Here is a 25017-nt window from a genome sequence, read left to right on the forward strand (position 1 = left end):
CTTTCATTGTTGAGTCATGCTTCAGGTTGCGTTTTTCACTCACATCTGCAGGACTCTGCCTAGTATTTTTCCAATTATCCTCATGTCTACTCATGAGTCCTTTGAAATGCTCAGGGTTTGTTTTAGTTATAAAAATACCAGCCTCTGCTTGACCTGCCTAGGAGGCCAAGGCAGGGCTGAGCTTGGTTTGCAGTGCCATCCTTCCTTTGCTCATCAAATTGGGGCAAGATCTGACTACAGATCTAGAAACTGTCCCTTTATGCTACTGAAGGGAGCGTGCTGGTTTATTCATGCACCAGCCCACGAGCAGGTTCCTCATCACTCAGCCTCAGCCAGGGGTCTTGCACATAATCTGCCTCAGCAGTCTTGCCCACAGAGCTTTCAAGCTGGGAATAATACAGCACACAATATATCTTGGCCACTTTGCAAAATTAAGGGTCTGTTTTTATGTGAAGAGAAATACTATTCCTCATTTCAAAGTTGCAAGTTTAATAAAGTTTTTGAAGGTTGAGAGTTATTTTGGAAAAAAACCAGCAGAGACAAAGGGTTGATGCCAAAATAAAGGTAAGTTTACAAAAATGTTTTAGGTTCTAGAAACCAGTGGTGTAGGAATAACAGGAACAGGGTGTTGCACAATACTTTCCATACAAATATTTACTGACTCCAAGGGCAATAGCAGTAAAATATCACCCCAGGGTGAAACTTACCAGTGAGATTGGGTTGGACAGTCAGTAGATCTTTATTTACCCAGAGGCAAATGTGTTTGATGTATTAGCCTGAACTCTCCAAGGTGGGGCGTTGTATGTTTATTTGCTCTTCTGGGGTTACTCCCTTTGGTCTGTCCTTTAACTGCTGAGTGTCTGCTATTTATGGAGTTTGCTTTTTCCAGGAGAGAGAAACGGGCAGGGTTACATAATGGTTCCACTAGTCCAAGAAGAGCCTTCTTCTTCTGTGACAGGACTCAACATGGCTAGACAGGGAGGTGGGGAGACAAAAGGCAAGAGTAAAATGTTGCTGTACCAACTTGTTACCCAGGTCTTGAATTAAAACAAAAAATGCTGTGTTCATTGTCTCTTAATAAGAAATTGTTACCTGTTTCTTGAATAAGAATGGTTCCCCTTCCAGTCCCTTATGTCGCCAATCAATTCTAGTAGTTATATACTTTCTTGAAAGACTGACCATCCCATAGTTGCTCCTAATAAATTAAATAGTTAAGCTGAGTTGTTTTAATAGTGCAACAAAAGCCTTCTACTTATTTAGCTGTGTGGTCTGATAGTCGTCAGAGTATCTATTATTGGTGATTTTCCTTACCCCTAAAGCTACTGGAACTTTATATATTAGTAGATTAGTAGCCAGTACTCGGAGAAGGCAATGGCACCCCACTCCAGTACTCTTGCCTGGGAAACCCCATGGATGGAGGAGCCTGGTGGCCTGCAGCCCATGAGGTCGTGAAGAGTCGGACACGACTGAGCAACTTCACTTTCAGTTTTCACTTTCATGCACTGGAGGAGGAAATGGCAACCCACTCCAGTATTCTTGCCTGGAGAATCCCAGGGACGGAGTAGCCTGGTGGGCTGTCCGTCTATGGGGTCGCACAGAGTCGGACACGACTGACGCGACTTAGCAGCAGCAGCAGCCAGTACTCTTGCCTGGGAAATCTCATGGACGGAGGAGCCTGGTAGGCTGCAGTCCATGGGATCGCTAGGAGTCGGACACGACTGAACGACTTCACTTTCACTTTTCACTTTCATACATTGGAGAAGGAAATGGCAACCCACTCTAGTGTTCTTGCCTGGAGAATCCCAGGGACGGCGGAGCCTGGTGGGCTGCCGTCTACGGGGTCGCAGAGTCGGACACGACTGAAGGGACTTAGCAGCAGCAGCAGCAGCCTAATTAATAGGTTAACGAATATACTTCCAATTCAGATCATGTTTTAATTTCACATTCTGCTCCAAATACAGATCAGTGATAGCTACAGTATAAAAAAGGGAAACATCACACCTAGGAAATGGTGAAAATAACTACATAGGCTGGGAAAGGAACAGAAGTGGGAAGTGGTGAGTGGAACTGGACTTTAGCCCCACAGCATTGGGGTCAGTGAGAGTTCAGATCCTCTGGGTAACAGAGACTGAGCATCTTTCTTTTAATTCATGGAAAAGGACCCATATTCCTTACTTCTTTGTGAAAGAAAAGCTGCTGCTGACCACAACCAGACGCCTTTGTTTACCTGAAGCTACTCACCTGTGAAGATGAAAGACAGACACAACAGAGCCCTGGGAGCAGATCCAGGCCTGGCTTACCTGTTGGCTCAGTGGTTGGGTGGTCAGTGTCTTCATAGTGCTTCTATGCCACATTATCCACATGGACCTGGTTCTAGCCTGGATACCCCAGAGGGCTCGGTGGAGGCAAACCAAACTGTAGACAGAAAGGGTTAAGAGACAGAGAAAAGTATTAAAGGAGGTGGAGGGAGAGAAAACCCCTTCCAGTTGAGCCTGCAAAATGACATTCCAAAGCATATGAAAAAAATCTAATGCTAATGAAGATAGTTCACAGATTCTCCAAGTGAAAGATGAATTCATTACAGAAGAAATTAAAATATAAGAACAATTTGGAAAATAATATAAGTATTCTTGGAATCTTTGGAGTTTGGAGAAGGATACAAATGTTCAGTTCACGGTGTGTGTTGCTGTTGTTGTTCAGTCACTTAAGTTGTGTCTGACTCTTTGCAATCCCATAGACTGCAGCATGCCATGCTCCCTTGTCCTTCACTATCTCCTGAGGTTTGCTCAAATTCAGGTCCATTGAGTCGGTGATGCTTTCTAACCATTTCATCCTCTGTCACCCTCTTCTGTGCCTTCAATCTTTCCCAGCATCAGGGTCTTTGCCAATGAGTAGACTCTTTGCATCAAGTGATCAAAGTATTGGAGCCTCAGCTTCAGCATCAGTCCTTCCAAATGAATGTTCATACTGTGTATTATTTTAATCCTTTGATTAATATGCTTGTTACTTAGAATTTCTATTTCTTTCTTTTTAAAATTAAGAATATATAATCATAGATTGTAATCAAATTTTTTTTTTACAGTTTAATCCTCTTTTTACCTTGGAACATTTTAAGTAACATAAGAATTCATTTGTTTCTTAGAAACTTGTAGGAACTTAATCACAAAATTAGCACAATCTAGTCCTTTTCTTCAAAAGAACTTTTTGTAGTTGCCTAATAGCTTACCTAATTCATCAAAATTTTCAAATATATTATTAAATTCTCTATATTCTTGTTAAAGTTTGTCTTTTTGATAAGCCGGGAACTTAGAGAAATATTTTACAGCTGGGGTAAGATTCATGGTTACTAATAATTAAATATCTACAAGTTTTAAAATAATCATTGTATATAATTTTTCACCCATCAGATGGGCAGAGCCTTTTTCAAATGATACGGTCCAGCGGTGGTATGGCTGTAGAAGCCAGGCTCTCTCTACTTCTGGCGAAAGCTTCAATTGAGAGAATCATTTTTGAAGGCAACTTGGAAATATGTACCCAAAGCAACTGCCCTGGTTTTTCATTTTTACAGAAGTTTCATGAGAAAACCTGATTTTTCCAAGATCTTATTGGAAAGGAATCACATTATGTATATATATGTGCTGTAAATCCAATCCTAACATAAAAGAATTTTCTTAGGGATATTCCAAATAATGAATCCAGGTGCCCTGAAAATTTCCTGAAGTGTGCTTTTAAGCATTTAAAATTTCTTTTGACACCTTATATAAATCATCCTTGCCTTGGGGCTCTATTCAAAACAAAACCAAGATTTTATTAATGATATATGGTGGTAGGCTAGGATGGAGAGAAATCTGCTTCTCTTTCACTCCAGATTTTCCTGGACAGGTGAAATCTTTAAGCACTTTTCTGACATGTCTTGCCTTTAAACATTGTATTTCTGCACTTTAATTGCATTTATTGATGCTGTGAATATGGAGGGTGGAGTCTGGAAGTCCAGAGAGGAGCGTGCAGGTGTCCATGCTCTGGGTGTCCCGCTGAGTCCCCTGGACAGTGAATTTTGCCCATTTGTTTTTTTGGTACAGGTGGCACATGGGCTCTTGGGGACCCTGCTCAGCTACCTGTGGCGTTGGCATCCAGACTCGAGAAGTGTACTGCCTGCACCCTGGGGAGTCCCCCTCCCCCCCTGAGGAATGCAGAGATGAGAAGCCCCATGCCTTACAAGCATGCAACCAGTTTGACTGCCCTCCTAGCTGGCATATTGAAGAGTGGCAGCAGGTATGGCTGCCAGGCTTATGATCGTAAGAGCCCTGTGTTTCACTAAACTGAAGAGGGCTGAGCCCGTGGACTCACTTCCTTGTGTCCTCCCAGTGTTCCAGGACCTGCGGAGGGGGAACGCAGAATCGCAGGGTCACCTGTCGGCAGCTCTTAACGGATGGCAGCTTCTTGAATCTCTCCGAGAAACTGTGCCAAGGACCCAGGGCCTCATCCCATAAGTCCTGTGCCAGGACAGACTGTCCTCCACACTGGACTGTGGGAGACTGGTCCAAGGTAAGGCCCATCCCAACTTTACAGCCCCTTCTTTTCTGCTCCTCCTCCTGTTCAGCCTTTCAGTATGTCCTCCCTCAGATGAGAGCTGGGGCTCCTTTGATGTGAGTGGAATGTCCAGGGCACAGAATTTCAGGACACATTTATTCTCCAGGTTGTGTGAGTGCCCTCCTCTAGACCCACCCATAATGATTCATTTTCAGTGTTTACTCAATATCACTTAAACTGTACTCATCATATTTCTCCTACACCAAATCCCATGACTTCTGTCTTTTGGGAGAACCAAAGTCATTGTATCCCAGGTTTAACTCAAAATTGGTTTCGTTCTTCTCTACCTTATGTCTCCTTATATAGAATTATTTATTAAACCCTGTCATTTAAACTTTCTGAAAATGTTTCATACCTTTACTTCCTCTGCATTCCATTGATACCACTGCTGAATTTACTCTTTATCCTCTCAAGCTCACATTAATTGCAATAAGCAGAATTCCAAACTAACATTTTAGTGCATATTTAGGACTTAATATAGTCTAGTAGCAACGCCTGTTTTTCAAGAGGGGAAAATTAAACCCAAATAACTAAAATAGGCTGTGAAGTAGGAACAGAATCCTTGCCTTTTGACCTTATTGCAAAGGTTCTCTTTTATGTATTACACTGCCCACCTGATTCCCTGCCTCTGTACCATCCTCCCCCTCTCCAAACTGTCTTAACATCTCATAGTATTCCCACCACTCTGTCTATCAAGTCAACTCCTAAAGGCCTTGTTGCCTGAAAAATCAACTTTCAGTTCCTTGTGGGGCTTTCCTTGAACGGATGGGACTCACATCCCAGCCCCCTTTCTTCTTATTCCAGCTCTTCCAGTCTTGCTTATTCTTTTTAAAAATTTTTATTGGAGTATAGTTGCTTTACAATGTTGTGTTGGTTTCTGCTATACCACCAAGTGAATCAGCCATATGTGTACACATATCCCTTCTGTTTTTTTTGTTTTCCTTCCCATGTAGGTCACCACGGAGCACTGAGTAGAGTTCCCTATGCTATGCAGTAAGTTCTCATTAGTTGTCTGTTTCACACATAATAGTGTGTATATGTCAACCCCAACCTCACAGGGATCTCTTTGGAAGCTGGGATCTTGTAAGAGATGATGATCTCAAGTCCCACCCAGACCTAAGGAATCAGAATCTGCGTTTGAATGAGATTCCCCAGGTGCTGTCAGGCACAGTACCCTTTGGGAAGCATTTCCTCACCTGCCCCTTCTCCTTGGGAGAGTTGTTGAACCCTTCAGTGTGTCCACAGAAGGGATTGTTCTGGGCAGTAATGTCTTTGGGCACATGCTGCCATAACCCAAGAGGAAGAGGCAGGAAAAGGGAAAGACGAGGTATGAGCAGTGGTGGTGTGGAAACCAGGCGCCTGTATCTGGATGTGCCCTCATCTCTTCTTTTCTCCAAGAAAGCAGAGGCCTTCACAGTTCCATCTTGTTTACTGGAACAAACTCTTCCCACTGGCCTTTTAGAAAGGAGAGACAGGCGGTGACACCCTCACTTTCCTCTACTGTTCCTTCTCTCTGTGAATGATGGAATTTGCAGTTGCTGGTTATCTTTCACTAAATGAACATCCATCACTGTGTTGACTCAGGCTTGCCTTGTGTCTTTGCTCTTGTTGATACCCTCAAACCCCCAGGCCCAGCTCTGAGCTTCCCTCCTCTTTGAAGTCTTCTAGTCTCTAAAGTCATACAGCATTTATCAGATCTAACTCATAATGACCCAGCTTTTTTTATCGCATTTTAATGGGAAGCTACTTCCTGAGCACCCATATGGTGTTCTCATCTGGCTGATAGTGTCCTTGCAGTCAGTGGCCATGAGACCGCTGACAGGTCCTTGGGCCCTGCAGACCTCTGAGCAGGTAAACATTCTTCCTCACGTGTCTTTGCAAAGACAGGAGACATGTTAAAGTGTGTTGGGGTCGTGATCTGTAGAAAAACTCAGGCTATCTAACAGGACAGGAAAAGTCATTCACTGGGAGGGATTTTGTTGGGAGGAAGAAAAGGAGACAAAGGAGATTATCCACATGAGCTGGGTTGGACCAGAGGCAGATCAGTTTCCTAGGCGGCCATCATGGAGGCAAGAGCAAGCTTGTGCACACTCCAAGAGGTCAGCCCAAGCCCAATAAAGACATCTGCCTGCACCCAGCCAAGGCCACATCTCCAGAAAACCTGCATCTGGAGGAGGAGCAGGTGTGCCTGTGTCACAGCTGGGCAGAGCTGGTGTTCAGACTTGGGTCCAGTCAGGCACATGTGTTGCCATGCAGTTTGTATTTTCCTGCATGGTTCAGCTTTTCTGTTGATATTTAATATTTTCTCTCATTTCTGAGTTGCCTTGTTTTGGCAGAGATCCTGATGCCAAATTGCCACCCTCCCTAAAGCTTTCTGCCAGACTTGTCCCTCTGCCATGGGATGGCTCATTCCAGGGCAGCCATCCATTTCATGGTTCTGGATGTGTCCCTTCCCCATTGGAACCGGCCACTACCCCTGGTCCCAGAAAGACCAAAAAGCAACACCAGAATTTCCATTTTTCACCATGCCAGGCCTCTCAGGCTGCAGCTGTAATTGTCCTCTATCCCAGACACTCACTCTGTTCATGGCATGTTTGGGCTTTGTTCATTCATTGTATCATTCCTTTTCCCTGATTTCCTTAGATCTGAACCAAGTTTTATGTAGAAAGGAGCCTCAACTTTTATGCTGCTTTTGTAGGTACAAGAAAGGAGCGTTGACTCTTCTATGGGGCAGTCATCCCAAAAGTTGTCTTGTGGCCCCTCCCCCTGCCTGAAATCCAGTAGCCTTTCCTCATTCTTTGTTCTCTGTGCTTCGATGGAGCATTTGGCCATTTCATCCACTTTCATCATTCTCCTTCAGGATATTCCTTGGTGTTTTTTTATTTTTCCTATTTACCTGACTGCATGTTTTGTATTGGTTTGTCTTCTTCCAAATCTTCAAAAAGCTCAATGTTTGACCCTTTGATTTTTATCACTACATTTACCCTCCAGAGATGATTCTGTGGTGTGACTTCTTCTCTGACTTGTATAGGTGATTTTCTGTTTCTGGACACAGTTTCTGATTTTCTCTTCAATACCTTATCCTTAGCTCTTCAAGTAGGAAAGTCCTCAGGCAAAAGGACACCCTCATCCCATCCAGCTTCCCCACCTACTTCCTGTCTCTGTTCATGTAGTACTGTCTTTCCAACACCTGTGAGTTCACCTCCTGTGTTCAACTACCTATACCTGCCAACTCTTTCAATTCTTGAAATATGCTAAATAAAAAGGGAATGGTCTCTATACATGAGACATTTTACAAAATACAGCTCAAGATATGCCCAGGATACATGAATTTCCAAACATGGCTTTCCAGTTTTCAATAGATGTTTTATTTATGACTTTTGAAGGGAGTACTCCAACACGTGTTGGAGCCAGTTCGTACTGGCTTTTGAGAACCAATTGTGATCTCTTCCTACTGTGTAGTCAGTGATATTCTAATAACAGCTTGACATCAGCCATGATGGGAGTATTTACACCACAGAAATTGGCAAATGTTAGAATCAGGGCCCTTTTCTCCATGAACCCTGTTGTAAAATATGTACCAGCACACAATTGCATGAAAGTGTTTTCCAGACACACACACACACGTATACTATCTTATCAATAAGACAGTTTCAGCTTACTGATAAGCAGGTATGTAGGATGGAAATGCCCTTATTTGTAGACTTAAATAAAGAGACTTGTAGAAGCTTCTTCTGACTTGAATATGCCTGTTGCTACAGCCCTGCATCCTCACAGTCATTTACTGAGCACTGCTATGATTGATTGCAGGCTTCCCTGATAGCTCAGTTGGTAAAGAATCACCTGCAATGCAGGAGACTCCAGTTTGACTCTTGGGTCAGAAAGATCCGCTGGAGAAGGGATAGGCTACCCACTCCAGTATTCTTGGGCTTCCCTGTGGCTCAGCTGGTAAAGAATCTGCCTACAATGTGGGAGACCTGGGTTTGATCCCTGGATTGAGAAGATCCCCTGGAGAAGGGAATGGCTACCCACTCCAGTATTCTGGCCTGGAGAATTCCATGGACTATACAGCCCATGGGGTTGCAAAGAGTCGGACATGACTGAGCAGCTTTCACTTTCACTTTCATGATTGATTGCCCAAGGTACCAGGAATCTGACACAACCAAGAATATAGGCTTCAAAGGCAGACAGATGAAAAAAATATGTAAGACAAATAAAGATATCCCATCTACAGAACTATGTGAAAATTTAAGTCTCCCTGGGTCCAAGGAAAGTGTTGTAGAAGATGTAGATTACAAGTTGGGTGTTAAATGATGAGTGCCAGATGTGTGGAAGTGAGACAGCAGAGTGTCCTAGGCAGAGACAGGAGTATATACACAGGGACAGGCTGTGAGCTTATCAATCTTACGTGGCTTAAGATAGGATGCGTTAAAGAAATGGAGGAAGGTGAGAGGTGAAGGAGAGGTGGCAGCCAGATTGTGAAGGACTTTGGATTTATCCCTAACAGTCACTGAGGGCATGGTAGGTGGTGTCTGAATAGAGAAATAAAAGGCAGAGTTTTTAGACAATAGTTATGAACAATGTGTTAGAAGAAGAAGGAACCTAGAGTTTGAGGGACCTTGTCTGATGAAAATGGAAATAAAAAGAATGAGAGATAATGAGCAGTTGGGATCAATAATCATGGGTAGTTTTGAGTGAGATTTAGCAGAACTAACTGGCAAATTTGGTAATTGAATTGATAAAAATGAGCAAAAAAAAAAAAAAAAAAAAAGAGGAGTGTCCTAGATTTCTATCTTGGGTAATTAATGGACAAAGATGATATTAACAATTAGAGAAGGAAATGCATGCTTGGAAGGTGACTTGAAAAGGACAGAAAATGAGTTGATTTTTGAAATGGGTGTGGTTTGAGGATCTATAAAGGTATCAATAAAGAATTGTAGCTCACACAAAATCTACAGTAAAGTTATAGTTTTGCGAATCATCAGCATTTAAGTGGTAACTGAACATGGAAAAATGAATACCTTGATATCAAAGAGTATATTGTTAATAGCAGTTCCTTTAAAAATGCTTAGGCTTCCAGTGAGGCAAAATCATGATAGCAGCATAGTTGTTTAATATTCCAAAATTTCTCGTTAAAAAAAAAACAAACAGAGAACAGGGCAATTGGGATTGCCAAAAGAAAGGAAAAGATAACAGATAGTAACTTTAATGGAAGTGGTATGGGGGGTGGGGCAAACCATATGTAATAGCAAGTGTAGCAGTTAGAGACTTTTTTAATAGAGAAGAAACAAGGATAGAGCCATGGAACAGAGAAATATCACCACGATAAAGTACTCCTATTCCAGAATAGAAGAACCTTTAGCATATAGGTCTGAGATAATCAGTGAAACTGAGAGAAGACTCAAGGCTCCTGTGTGTGGTTTAGAGCAAGAAAAATCATGCAAACTCATTCAGGGCATTAAGAAGATTGTAGAGCACTGGAGGAATTCACATCCTTAAGACTGTAGAAATGCACAATAAAACCTGCCAGAATGTTAAGCCAAGCTGAAAAGGAGCAAAGGGGTAAAGGAAAGATGTTCAATTCTTTCAGCTCCTTGGGAGTAGAAGAGTCTAGAAGAGTCAGTTTCAAAACTGTGGCCAAACCCTTGAATACTTCATTTCAGCACCAGAGGAAGGAGTCTTTACAGTGAAATAACTCCCTTGAACACCCCCTTACACTATTCCAAAAGTACAGAGAAAAATCTATTTCATTTAAACAAGACCAACAGCAAACTCCATAGAAGGATACCCCAAGAAAAAAGTATCAATAACATAGCAACATAGTGAAAATTTGACCTTGAGGTGGGTGAAAATATGACTTACTATTATAAAATCAGCTAAAAGAAACTAAGACATCTATAGAAACAAATCAAAAATAGAAAAATTCTGAAATGAGGTGAATAAATAACAGGGGGATGTGAAAAATTAGCTGACAGGGTTCAGGAAAGAATTAGAAAACTAAGGGGGGAAAATCAGAAACGTAGACTAAACTAGAAGGAACACAAGAACAACCAGATGCAGTAAGTGTAATAAGAGAAACAAAAGAAAGGAGAGAATTGAAAATAACTGAAGAAAAATAAAAAGAATTTAAGCAAAAATGATGGCTGTAAAAAACAGAGAAAGAAAATCATGTATCTATTATTAGAGTCCTGAGAAAAGAAAACCAAAACAACAGAACAAAACTATAAACAAAATCCAAATCACTATATTGAAAGAGCACACCACATACCTGGAAAAATCAACCCAGAATGGTCCATATCAAGACATACTCTACTAAAACCACTGGACTTTAAAGGCAAAGAATAATGTGTAACTGTCTCTCAGCAAAAGGACAAAATCACTTATTAGGGAAAGAAAATCAGGTTAGCATCAGACTTCTCAACAATGCCACATCACAGTAGAAAACAGTGGAGCAATATATTTAATAAAAGAAAATGTGAGCCAAGGATTTTATATCCTGCCCAACAGACCTTCCAATTTGAAGGTCACAGACAAATAGTTACAAAGTTGCATGTGCTCTTCTAGAGGAATCTACCATATTTCTTTTGAATAATCACAAAGCTTTGGCATAAAGTCGCTGTTTTGTAACTTATAATTAATGACACTGATTCTGCCATCTCCACTCTCTCAGCTGTGCACCTGTGCAAGTGGCACGCTAACCTTGAACTTAGCAGACACAAGGTCATGTGAGATCTCCATCTAGAAAAGGGGTTTGCAACTGATCCTCCCATTCATAGTGGGGATAAAAAGTCAAATATTGATCATTAGAAATGGCTTGCGAATGGTGATTGGCAATTATTTAACTACTGTTTTTATATTATATGGAAAACTCCTAGATGATGATTTGACTTGTTTAAAAAAATACAGTAAATCCCCTACATACAAACCTTCAAGTTGAAAACTTTAAAAGATGAGAATGTGTATTTGCATGTCCAATCATGTAAGTTAGTTCACGGGTCTGATGTACATTGTCGCATGCATTCCTCCTCTACAACTGGTTGTGCTTGTGTGTAGAGTCCTGTACAGTCCTGTGTAGAATACAGTTGTGCAGTGTCTTTATTTCAAGCCCAGGATGTCTGGAAGCAAGCGTAAAAAGCAGCAGTGATGTAAGTGGTACTACTGAACTTTTTCAAGGTACTGTACTGTAAGATTAAAAATGTTTTATTTTTTTAATGTATTATTTGTGTGAAAAGTATTCTAAACTTATTATTATTACAGACAGTACTATATAGCTGATTGTGTTAGTTGGGTACCTAGGGTAACCTTGTTGGACTTAGGAACAAATTGGACTTACGAATGTGCTCTTGCAACCGAACATTTTCCTATGTAGGGGATTTAATGTACATCATAAGTTGCTGAATGTTAATTTTTATTTTGTTCAAAAGCTTACAAAAAGGTTCCCTTGGCACTGAAAAAATATTAATAATTAGGGCTTTCTGTTGAAGAGAACAATAAAAGCATTTAAAAAATTCCATTCCCCTTCTTTGAAACCCAACAAAAAACCCCACAAAGATAATGAAAGAGAGAGAACACTCTGTCTTCAATGAACAATGAAACAGCCACAAGCCCAAACTATAAATTATGAAACACACCTGCCAAAGACCATAAAATCTGAACCAAAATGAGAGAGAGAAGGCTGAGGGCTGACAAATATTTCTTCAGGCACGAGCAGGAGGTAGATTTCCCGAGGAGTAAATGTGAGAGTCCTAAAAGGCCTGCTCAACAGTTCTTGATTATAGACACTAGATGGGGGACCATGTGCCGCCCCTTAAAATACCGTGAATGTCCCTCCAGGGCTGTGGGGCAGATGGAGCTGCAAGAGAGACCATGTGTGGAGGCCCTGTAGCCTAGGAAGGCTGCAGAGATGGAGTGGCATGAAGGATGCCTGCTGGGTGATTACAGTTACTTAAGAGACTGTTCCCTGAGTCACCCTAGCCCTTCAAATGCCAAAGCTGGAAGAGAGATGTGGGCGGAGGAAATAAAAATTTGATGACAGACTGTGGAAGACAACAAACTGATGGAAACGCCCTAGCTCATCCCCCGACCCATGTTATTCACAAACAGCCAGCTACATTTAAAGCTCCAGCATAAAAACTAAGCATCAAAACTGAAAGGGGGGAAAGTGAAGGATCAGAAAGAACTCAGGGCATGGGGAAAGGAACAGGGAGCAAGAGTCATATGAACAACAGCATCACAATGATATTAGCCAGAGTAAACTGTCAAAACATGGTCTCTGTACTCGCAAGGAAATTATAGTCATGATATCTTGGCCTGGGGTGGGGGGTGGGGGGGTGGAGGGGGTGGAGGGAGGAGTGGCTCTAAAATGAGATTTGAGTTCAAAAAGAGGTTATAAGTCAACAGAAGGAGATGAAAAGACAACTTGGAATAGTCAGGGGAAAAAACTGAAAAGAAAAATTTTATATAGCAGACGTAAAAGTTATTCTACAAGCAACAAAAAATAAAACGACTGAAAACAGAGAGCTATGGTGTATAAGCTGAAATGACTCATATAAAATGATATGGAAAAGAGTTAAGATGTAAAATTGGTTTTTAGAGGCAGTGATGGATATGGAAGGCAGAGGAGATTAAACGAGTGTAATCAGTATTTGTGAGAAGAACAAAACAAGTGGAACAAAAAATATTCAGAGATAATAAGGAGAATTAACTTCCTCTAATAAAAGCTTTAACCTTCAGGTTGGAATGGCATACTATGTGCCAAGAAAATATAACCCACTAAGACACAGCCAGCAAATAAGGTGCTGAACTTCATGGGTTAAAAAAAACAAGAGCAAAAGGCCTCTGAGCATAAAAGTCAAACAAACAACAAAAATCTGCCTGGCCTCACACATCTTCACAGTAGCATTAGATGCCAGCAATGAAACTTGCCACAGTTCAAAAGGGAAGGAAAGGGACTTCCCTGGCCATCCAGCGGTTAAAACTCTGTGCTTCCAATTCAGGGGACACTGGTTCGATCCTTGGTCAAGGAACTAAGGTCCCCGCATGCTGCATGGCCAAAAGATTAAATAAATAAATTTTTTAAAAAAGGAACTATGACCCAAGTATTTTCCTTTTCATTTTTTTCTCCATGTGGAAAGGCAACAGAGAGGGTCAGATCATCCATGCATAAGTCTGTCTTATGGTATGGGATCAAGACTTTCAGGGCCAAGAAGACACACCAAGATGACTCACAGTAAAAAATCCAGAAAGACACAGATACTGGTGAAAAAGGACAGAAGATGAATCATAAATTCATTTAAGGGCAGAGTTAAGGCTAATCAGCCAATATTGGCATCTCAGAACAGAACATAAATATCAGAAAATCCTGACATTAGCTAAATAGTTTAACAAAAACAAATGGAATGTTTGGAGAGAAGAGGTGGGTGAGAAGGAATGTGAATGTGCCTGTCCCTCTTCTTAGCAGTGAGTCAACAGATATTCTCGGATGTCAGAATATACCAGTAACAATATCAGGCTGATCAGAAAGTTCATTTGGGCCAACCCAATAACCACCTGAATCTCTTGTTGGTTTCTTTCATCTTCCTTAACTGCAGAGAGCTCTTTTGGGAATTAGTTACTTGAACTCTTTTCATCTTATTTCATTTTTTCCTAATATGCCTAATAAAATTGTAGTAAAGCATTAAATTAAAATTACATGTACACACATTATTATGATTATCAGCTATCATTTTTAAACACACAATGATTATCACATATCAATGTTATTTTATGTATAGCAGCTTGGGTGTTTTTTTAAAAAGACCTTTCCTTTTATGCTTTTCTAGTTCTTCAATTCTTGGTCATGGGTATATGCCATTTTTTTAACTATAATTGGCATATCCATTTCAGGTGTGCAACGTGGAAATTCAATGTTTGTATCCATTACAAAAGGATCACCACAATAAGTCTAGTCCCCATACAAAATTGACACCACGTTATTATCTGTATTATATTACTTTTTAAAAAGCAAAGTCATCTTACTATATAAATAAATAGGTAAAAAACAAATGAGGCATCAACTACAAGGCCCCAGAATCCCATGGCAATTAATTACTAAAAATTAGTTACTATCTCAGATAGAAGAAAGGAAGTAATCGAAATGTCCATCAACAGATGAATGGATAAACAAAATGTGGTATATACATATATCATTCCACCATAAAAAAGGAATGAAATTCTGATACCTGCTGCAACATGGATGAGCCTCGAAGAATTATGTCAAGTCATAGAAGCCAGACATAAAAGGCCAAGTGGTGTATGGTTGTTTCCACCTTTTGGCTGTTGTAAATGATGCTACTGTGAACATTGGTATACAAACATCTGAGTTTCTGCTTTCGATTTTTTTGGCTATTTTTCGAGAAGTGGAATTACTGGATCATATGGTAATTCTTTGTGTAACTTTTTGAGGACCCTACAGACTTTTCCATAGAGGCTGTACCATTTTATATTCCCATCAGCAGTGCATCAACATTACAGTTTATCCACATCTATTTTTTTTTTTAAATAATAGCCATCTTAATGGGTTTGAAATGGGAAATGGTATCTCATTGGGCTTTTAGTATTTATTTAAAATATACATGTTATCCTGTCTCTGAAATTTTTTTGCTTCATGTTATAACAAAACTATGTCATTATAAACATTCATTTAAAATATTCAGTCACAAGGTTAAAAACCTTGTAACTATGTGAGATTCTGGCTGTTAACTTATTGTAGTAATCATTTTGCAATATATACATATATAAATCATTATGTTGTATACCTTAAACGAGTACAATGTTATATATCAATTATATCTCAGTAAAATTGGAAAAAACAATGGGCCTCATACCTTACAAAACAGCTGAGGCACAAGGGAAGCCCAAGAATACTGGAATGGGTAGCCTATCCTTTCACCAGCAGATCTTCCCGACCCAGAAATTGAACCAGCATCTCCTGCATTGCAGGTGGATTCTTTACTAACTGAGCTATCACAGAATCCCACCTTACAAATAGATTTTTTTTAAAAGAAAGAAGGAAGGGAGGAAGGGAAGGAGGGAAAAGAGAAAAGGCGGAGGGGAGGGCAGGGGAATGGTGGGGAGAGAGAAAGTCTCCATATTCTGAAAGATGTTCAGGCCTAGGAACTGCCTACTAATTGGCACACCCGTACATCCTGTTTCACTGCGGGAGACGTAGCTATTGAGAGGGACGTGTGTCTGTCCTCACTCCACTTGACTCTGTCACCACCATTCTCATTGCAGTGTTCTGTCAGTTGTGGTGTTGGAACCCAGCGGAGACAGCAGATGTGCCAGAAGCTGACGGCTAAAGGCCGTCGGGTCCCCCTCAGTGAGACGCTGTGCCGGCATCTTTCTGGACCCCCTCTGGTGAGATCTTGCCAGATGCCTGTGTGCAGGAGTAAGTATGGAAAGTCCACACTTTGTGGAATCTGCTTATTCTATTCTCCACTTCCAGTGGCTTCATTTTCCATAAAGCAACTCATTTCTAATCTGTAGGTACAGCAAATCAAGCAGAATTCAGCGTTGTTATCAGTGGCAAACAGTATAATATTGATGACCAAGGTACAACTCTAAGAAAAGTCAGCTTGAAGAAATGCCCACCCTCTTAACAAACGCACCCCTAAGCTTCCTCACTTGGGTTTACACTTCCTTATATTCTCTGCTTCATCATGATTTCCCCTACTTAGAACTCATGAGTGTTCCTAGTAGAAGTCAAGCTGAAATACTTTCCTTTCTGAAACTTTTTCTTTTGTATTGGTGTATAGCTGATTAACAATGTTGTGATAGTTTCAGGTGGACAGCAAAAGGACTCAGCCATATATACATATACATGTATCCATTCTCCCCCAAACTCGCCTCCCATCCAGGCTGCCACATAACATTGAGCAGAGTTCCCTGTGCTGTACATAGGACATTGTTGGTTATCCACTTTAAATATAGCAATGTGTTCCTGTCTATCCCAAACTCCCTAACTACACCATCCTTCCCCCTGGCAACCATAAGTTAAGTGAAGTACTTTCTGATTCACTTTGCTAATGGTATGTGGGGATTCATCCTATTTAAAGTAGATGAGCTAAGTATTTTTAAATATTCAAGTATCTCTTCTTTTGGATACTCTAATAATCTAAAACCAGCAAGGATGAAAATGTGAAATAGCTTTGGCTTTTAAAGGTGACAGTTTAGATACTTCTTCAGTTTATTATAAATAATAAGCTGAGTATGAAGAGTTAATATTATGGTTTGATTATATCCAAAAGCTCAAATGCATGTAGTAGTCATCTCTACCTTCAGTGTACATGAATTAGTATAGGTACATGTGCATATGCATGTTTCATGTAGGAGGGTGATAAAAAATGAGTGGAGGGCTGCCCCTATGGTAGCTGAAAATAGGGCAGCAGTGTGGTCATGAGAAATGGAGTAGGGCAGCAGTCCCCAACCTTTTTGGCAACAAGGACCAGTTTCGTGGAAGACAGTTTTTCCACGGCTGATGAGGAATGATGGTTTGGGGATGATTTAAGCCCATTATATTTGTTGAGCGCTTTATTTCTATCATTACTACCTTGTAATATATAATGAAATAATTATACAGCTCACCATAATGCAGACTCAGTGGCAGCCCAGAGCTTGTTTTCCTGCAGGTAGATGGTCCCATCTGGGGGTGATGAGAGAGCGATGGGGAGCAGCTGAAGTACACATGGAGCTTTGCTCACTCACCTGTGTGACCCAGTTCCTAACAGGCCACTGACCGGTACTGCTCTGTGGCCCAGGCATTGGGGACCCTGGGATAGGGTCCTGATTGTTTCTCACTGTCTTTAAGTATTCACATAAAAAGGAACACTAACTGCCTCAGGTACCCTCCTGAACTTATGGTAAGAAAAAAATCAGAAGGTAGCTATTATTTTTAATGCTTCTTAGGAAAAGAAATATATATGTACACACACACACACACACACACACACACACACACACACACGCTACTAAGTTTACCAAAAACTTTCCTGAAGAAACTTACAAAACAAAGTAAGAAAAACAATAATGACTTTTTAAAAAAGTCATAGCCTTATAGCATTTACTGAGCACTAACTCTGTGAACTTCCCTGCAGGCATTATTGTATCATCATATTTAGTTCCCAGCAATTCTGTGAGACAGGTGTCATCCTCATTGAGAGATGAGGAACCCAAGACGAAGAGCAGGTCCAAGATTTGACCAAGGGCCCGTGGCTGTCAGTTGGGCCTCTTGGCCTCCTTGACCATGAGTCCATCTGATTCCTGGGCCCATGGTTTAAGCCACCTCTGTGTGGTGATTCGTGGACAACATTCATTTTCCTTCCCCTGGGAATTCTTTAAGACTAAATCTTAAAAATTTTGAGATTCCATAACTTTGAGATCCCAAGTTTTATAGTGTCCTGGATTCTAAGAATGTCTGTGGTATATGGTGCAGTGTCATGGTTCAGGCTGCTTATCTGTCTGATTTTTATTGATTGTGGATGGTTGCATAGCAATGAGGCTGGACCATAAACTACCTTAGAGGAGAGTGAAATTAAATTGTGGCAGTTTTCTCTAAAATAATAGCAGAGTAACATGTAGGAATACATTGTGGTTATTAGGGCATGCGGTGTGGTACCAGATGCAATTATAAACTATTTTGACATGCAGTAGAAAGCAGAGCAAAAAGATAAGTTTTAGGGAGAAAAAATAAAGGACTCCCTACCATTGTCTAGCTTGCCAACATGTAGGTCATAGAAGCAGACAAGAGACAGGAATTTGTGTTCCCAGCATAGCCAAGTCACCCTGAGCTGGGCCCCCACTTCAGCTGTCGTCTGGCCTCATGCCATCCCCAGAGATCAGTGGCCCTGGCTTGCGAAAACAATGGCATCCTCTTCTCCCCACCACCAGGAAAGAGCCAGGGATGAGCTTGGCACTCAAATCCTCCCCCTGCTGCCTCTGCACCATATTCTCTCTGTCATCTCACAGCACGCACACAGCCCCCACCTTCAGGTGCATTGACCCGCAGGATCCTTTCTACCTTCTCTAGGACCACTACAGGTCCATTCTTTCTCTCTGACATTTGCCAACATCCAGGACAAATTGCACCCATGCTGATGACTTTCTCATACCCTAATGTCCCTAATCCCCAACATGATCAATTTCCCTGACCACCATCACACCTTGGCATAGGGACACCATGGTATTGGGGTATAGCTTATTCACAATGTTGTGATGGTTTCAAGTAGACAGCATAGGGACTCAGTCATACATATACATGTATCCATTCTCCCCCAAACTCCCCCCCATCCAGGCCACTGCATACATTGAACAGAGTTCACTTTGCTGTACAGGAGGTTCTTGTTGGTTATCCACTTTAAACACAGCAGAGTGTACATGTCCGTCACAAACACCCTAACTCCCCCATCCTCGTTCCTCATTCCTCGGTACTCAAATAGCTTTCTGCTCTTCCTCCTGCCCCCATCTCACCGTCTGCTTATTTAGTTACTGCTTCATTGTGACCTTTCTGCACTGTTGTCCCAAGACTTCCTGGTCTTACACTAGAAACCACTCCTCTTGGCTGGCATGTCGTCATCACGCACTTAACCAATGCTGCAGTCAGATCTCTATGCCTTTCCTTAACCCACTGCCTCAACGACCCCACTCATTCAACCCTGATGGGTGAGCACCTACTTTGAGGTGGTTTTTGTTGGCTTGTTTTTTTAGTTCCCTGACCTGAGCTGCTGGGATTTGCTAAAGAAAATAACGTCACTATCCTGATTAGACATACTTCATATTCATACTATCTGATTTACCTGGGCAATAATATGTGGATTTTTTTCCTGTTCCTAAGAGCTCCCAAGAAATTCATCGTAGCAGTTATTTCCTAATCACTGTACTAACTCCCAAGTTCTCATGTCTCCATGGATGGATTCACTTTTATTCCACTAAAAATGTCAAGGCTTGTGGCATAGCATAGTGACCTTCTTACTGTCCTCTCTCCTTCACATCACATCCACCTGCTTTGCTCACCATACTGGAAATGTATGGTCTTCGTTTTAGGCCTGATCCCTCAGTGATGGAAGGGGTCTGAAGACAAGAAAAATCAAGCCTGACTATGCTGTGATCTTTATTCCCTTTCAAGGCTCCATTTTTAGAAATGTGTCCTAATCAGTGCCTTGAGTTTAAGTGAAAACTATCCTCTTTGGAGGAGTGAATCTTCTTGCTCTTCATTTTGACCCTCTGATGTGCAATGGGGTGAAGACGGGAGGGTGGAGGTGGGCAAGATGTTTTGAGCTCTCCCTGGAGGCCAGTGGTGCACCATACAGTCCTTCCAGTTAGAGGCCCCTGCCTGCTTCTCCCCAAACCTTCCCTGCATTTTCCCATGTCCAACTTTTCCTCCCATAAATTCTTCCCTTCGCCATATCTAGTGACCGTTACTCTTCCCATTCTTGAAGGACCAGAACAAATCCTACCTCCCTCTATAATATTTCTCAATTTCTTTGATCTCCAAAAGGTATTGACATTGTGGTTAAGCCAACTAGAGTCTAATCTCATTTCTTTCAGTATCTCGTCATGTGACATTGACACAGACTCAATCTCTGTGAGGCTCGTCACAGAGCCTTTTTCATCAATAAAATGGGAATGGTAATTATACCTACCCCATAGAATTGTTCTGAGAATTAATGCCTAGAAAGTGCTTAGAAGCAGTGCCAGGAGCATACCGTAGGCTCAAAAATATTATTTTTAATGTCATTACCACCTTCCTTTAATTCCTGTCATAGCTTTAAGATGGGGTAAAATGTAACGGTAACTAATGTTGTGTCTTCTGGATCATTAGGGTATGAGTTTATATGGGGTAGTTAGGCAATAACTCTGGACATTTTTTTCATATACAGGCCCCCAAAGCAAGTATAATGAGTTATACTCAAAGACATGCTTTTCAAATGTGTCAGGCTTAGATCAGCCTCAGATTGTTATTAAAAGTCTCAGATTGCTATTAAATGTCTACCTGTCTTGGCTTCTAATCAGGCATCCGAAGAAAGTAATGTTTGAGTTTAGATTTTTTTTTTTCAGTGATGGCTCCTGGTTTAAGGGTTCCTGAATTTTGGTGAAGAATTCTTATTTTTAATCCAAGTATTGACATCAAAATGGTTGAGGGCAGGGAGGCACCCAGACATGTCCTGTGTGACTGAAATGTCAAGAACAACCAACCAACCAAACAAACGTGTCGTCGCTCAGTCATGTCCGACTCTTTGTGACCCCGTGGACTATAGCCTATGAGGCTCTCTGTCTGTGGGATTTTCCAGGCAAGAGTAGTGGAGTGGGCTGCCATTTCCTTCTCCAGGGGATCTTCCCGACCCAGGGATCGAACCCGGGTCTCCTGCATTGCAGGCAGATGCTTTACTCTCTAAGCCACCTGGGAAGCCCCAAAATGTCAAGAAAAGTATGCCTTATCCCCTTCCCAGGTTAAGTTGAATCCTCTCACTTCTCTCCAGCTCCTGGTGGTCCTCCTTGTACCAGCCTCTTCAGCTCTCAGACTATCATCTTCCCTTCTTCTGCTCTTCCTCTAGGCCTTCTCAGCTTCCAGGAACACCCAGCTCCGCCTGCCTGACAGAGCTGCAGCCCTTGGAAATCCAGCCAGCCACTAGGCTGCCTCACCAGCACCCTTCTTGGGCTGGTTGTTACCTCCTGCAGCATCCAACAGCATACATGTATTTTATCTTTTGCTTGTCCTTTATTTGTTATTCATTCAATAAACAGTAAGAGTTTGCTATGTACCAGGCAGTATGCAGTGCCCTAAGGACAGAGATGATCTCTCTGCCTGGGCAGATATTGTTTTCAGTGTCAGATGGTAGTATTTCATTATCAGTTCTTTCAACAATCATTCTTCAGATGCTACTGTGTTTTAGATGTTATGATACAAAATGAAAAGGATCCATTGTCTGGTCTCTAAGAACTCATAATCCAGTAGGAGAGAGACATACATAAACAAATAAGAAGAATAAAGTGCCAGTGATGTCGTAATGGGATGTAGAAGTTCTCGATCCCTCTAGGGGATGTGAAGGAGAGTTTCATAAAGGAGGAAGCTTTGAGTGGAATTCTGAAAGATGGTTCCGATCATTAGACCCACATAGGATACAAGACAGTCTGAGAAAAGAGAGAGCAGTGTCGACAAAGGTAGTGGATGTCAAATGGAGTGGGACATTTTGGGAAACTGCACACAAACCACTACCCTGTGACCTTTTTTTCCCCTTTAATATGCTTTGGGCTGTAGAACAGGGACTTGGGAATGACCAGCATGATGTCTTCATGGCCTCATCCCAGGAGTACCAGTGCCTCTTTCTGAACAGGAAAATGATTTAAGATTGGACATGGTCTCCTTTGAATACCAGGTGCTGGGGCTTAGGGCATGAAAAATAGTCAACCTCCCTTCTCATCCCCTGCCACAAGCAAATATCCCTTTGTTTATCAGGGTTCTTATCATGCCCCTTCCCCAAGAGCTACCAGTACCCTGTTTGTTTTAGAAGCCTCACAATGCACAAATTTCAAGACTTGGAAGGTTCTATTGCTTTTTCTTTTTAAGGAAGAATCAAAAATACACTCTTGCTGTGCCCCCTTCCTCCCTCATAAGTCCTGCTTGTGTTTGTGTGGATCCCTGATCCCCAGATGAAATGGATAATACTGTGTGTAGACTCCTGGGTAACTGTTGACTCCAGGTTGTTCTGTATAAAATGCAAAACAAATGTTTTTATTGACAAAAAAATTTCAGTAGAATTAGAACAGAGGCTGAAAATGGGTTATGGTGAAACAGAATGTTTGAGAAGTGGGCTGGAGAGCACCTTGAAACCCATGCTGAGGTGTTTAGATTTTATCAAAGAAGGAAATGACATAGTCAGATTTTATTTTGTTTTATTTACTTGGATGGCTATATAGATATATTTTTCAATTAATTTTTATTGGAGCATAGTTGCTTTACTATGTTGTGTTAGTTTCAGCTGTACAGCAAAGTGAGTCACCCATTCATATACATACATACCCCTCTTTTTAAAATTTCCTTCCTATTGAGGTCACCACAGAGTATTGACTAGAGTTCCCTGTGCTATATACACTAGGTTCTCATTAGTTATCTATTTTATATATGGTAGTGTATGCATGTCAGTTCCAATCTCCCAATTCATCGCAACCACCCCCCTCCCCTTGGTGTCTGTACATTTGTTCTCTACCTTTGTGTCTATTTCTGCTTTACAAATAAGTTCATCTTTGTCATTTTTCGAGATTCCACATATAAGTGATATTATGTGATTTTTGTTTTTCTCTTTCTGGTTTACTTCACTCTGTATGAGTCTGTAGGTCCATCTACATCTCTGCAAATGGCACAGTTTCATTCCTTTTTGTGGCAGAGTAATATTCCACTGTATACATGTACCACATCTTCTTTATTCATTCCTCTGTTGATGTACATTTAGATTGCTTCCATGTCCTGGCTATTGTAAATAGTGCTGTGCACATAGATATATTGGGAAAATTTGAATGTGCAAGTAGAGTCTAGTCAAGGGGATATGACAATATCTAGGTGAGAAAATATAAGGACAGAAGTGGTGAGGATGAATTCTAACATTTCAGGTGTCCCATCTAAGTATCTGTTGCCTGGCTAGAGTTGGGAGCCCAGAGGAGAAGGGTGTGTTTGTCTGTGTTTAACAAGCAACTCTGGGACAAGGTAGGTGGTGAGGAGGGAGAGGGAGCTGTTGTTTGTTACCTTTGCTGATTTCTGTGGTATAGATTCTCCCATCATGTGGCTTCCTGCTACCAATGTGACATCACTACCTGCAGAGTTGGTAATGGACACTAACAATCCCATGGACCTGTGAGGCAATGAGAGGAAGGGCCAGCAGACCAATGGACAGGGAGGAATCGAGGCGACTCCAGTTTCTGCCTTAAAGAATTGCAGGCTGCACTCTGAGAGCCAGGACACCCGCATGGGAATAAGACGACTTAGAGGCTGCTTTGCAGCCAAAGCCCATCTGGGAGTGGCAGGAGTCAAGTGCTGGTGAGACAAGTGTAAACACCCAGCAAGGATGGCTCGAGGCAGAAACCTGGTGTGGCACCAAGGCTTAGAGTCATGTCAGGGATACAACTGGAATCACGGCAGGACACGAGCATGTAAACAGCCTTGGGCACTGGGCAGGGAAGGCTGGCACAGAGGCCAGAAAGAGGACCTTCAGAAGGAAGAGCTTTTCATTTTATAGAAAAGCTGAACGATGTGGTGTTTCTCACATACAGTGCCATGAGAGAGAAGGAGGCATGGCTTGGTATCCCCACACTGCCCACAGCCCCCCAGTAGGATGCCAGGGGTTCCTGTCCACACTCTGTCTCCTCAGGCTTGTCTGGTTCGGCAGTTTGGGTGCACATACAAATGCAGAGGGAGGCAGTCACCCCAAACCAGACAGATTCCTACCCAAGAGCTGTGTCAGAGGATGCCAGGCTCCAGGCACTGCTCCGAAGGAACTGACAGTTGTCACAGAGAGAAACTGGCCCACGTCCTAGCAGAGCCTGGGTCCAAGAGCACTGCCCTGGCACACCTGGTCACTGAACTGCTCTATACCTGGTGTGAACAGTGGTTAACCAGGCCTGGTTGGGAATGGATCTGCCTTCCAGCAGATGGGCATGCAGCCAGAGGGAGCGGCTGGGCTACTTGTGTGGCTAACCCAGCCATGGGCCAGTCCTTTCCCAAGGCTGAACACCACCTGTCACCTGCAGACTCCCCAGCATGCTTTTGAAGACATCATGGCCCCATCGATAATATTTTAAGCCCCAAGCTTAGCTGGGGACATCTGGCTACCAGTTCTAAAGGTACTTAGAACCCATTTCCATGGTAACTAGAACCCATCTTCACACAGGATGCTGTGTGGGCTCATACCAGCCTCAGGTCATCTCCAGCCTGAACCCTGAGCTAGGGATGCGCTTCCTTCCCCGTGTGGGCTTCGACCCCTTCCCAGTAAAAGCAGAATATTCAAGCTATGGCCTCATCTACAGCAGCCCTAAGAGAGTCTCTCTCCACCCCTCCCTCAGTTGCACAGGTTCAAAATTCTGACTTTGACCCAGCTTAAACTCTGATTTAAAGAGCGAATTTCAAAGCCATCCATGTTCACCATCTGTCTTTCCCATAATCCATCATGAAGGAACAATGACCAGACAGGGTGTTCAACTGAATTCTTTTAAATAGTAATAAAAAGATGCCTGCATAGGTATCAGTATATATAAACACATGTATGTAGGTATTATGGCTGGGTATGTGTATACACATACATTACACACCCTGCATTGTGACAATAGGCCACTTTTAAATATTCATAAAAAGCAACCAGCTAATTAAAATTAGTGACTGTTAGTCACTCAGTTGTGTCTGTC

At 41.9% G+C, this 25017-nt stretch overlaps 1 protein-coding gene and 1 long non-coding RNA gene across 5 annotated transcripts in view; one reads left to right on the forward strand and one right to left on the reverse strand.

Annotated features, from left to right (window-relative positions):
* ADAMTSL3 (ADAMTS like 3) overlaps positions 1 to 25017 on the forward strand; it is a 349114-nt gene that overhangs the window by 245323 nt on the left and 78774 nt on the right. For all 4 annotated transcript variants that reach the window (XM_081546775.1, XM_081546777.1, XM_081546776.1 and 1 more), the window contains 3 exons: positions 4080 to 4272; positions 4366 to 4545; positions 15865 to 16018. In XM_081546775.1, coding sequence (XP_081402901.1) covers positions 4080 to 4272; positions 4366 to 4545; positions 15865 to 16018 — 527 coding nt within the window. The remainder of the gene's footprint in view (positions 1 to 4079; positions 4273 to 4365; positions 4546 to 15864; positions 16019 to 25017) is intronic.
* Positions 792 to 23416, reverse strand: LOC145528454 (uncharacterized). Its single transcript, XR_014070436.1, has 4 exons — positions 23366 to 23416; positions 2301 to 2415; positions 1093 to 1195; positions 792 to 970 (listed from the first exon to the last, which is right to left on the reverse strand). It is a non-coding gene; the product is annotated as an uncharacterized LOC145528454 (long non-coding RNA).

This window comes from Giraffa tippelskirchi, chromosome 12, assembly GCF_054371585.1.
Source record: "Giraffa tippelskirchi isolate mGirTip1 chromosome 12, T2T-mGirTip1v1.2.pri, whole genome shotgun sequence".
In the NCBI taxonomy this organism is placed as follows: Eukaryota; Metazoa; Chordata; class Mammalia; order Artiodactyla; family Giraffidae; genus Giraffa; species Giraffa tippelskirchi.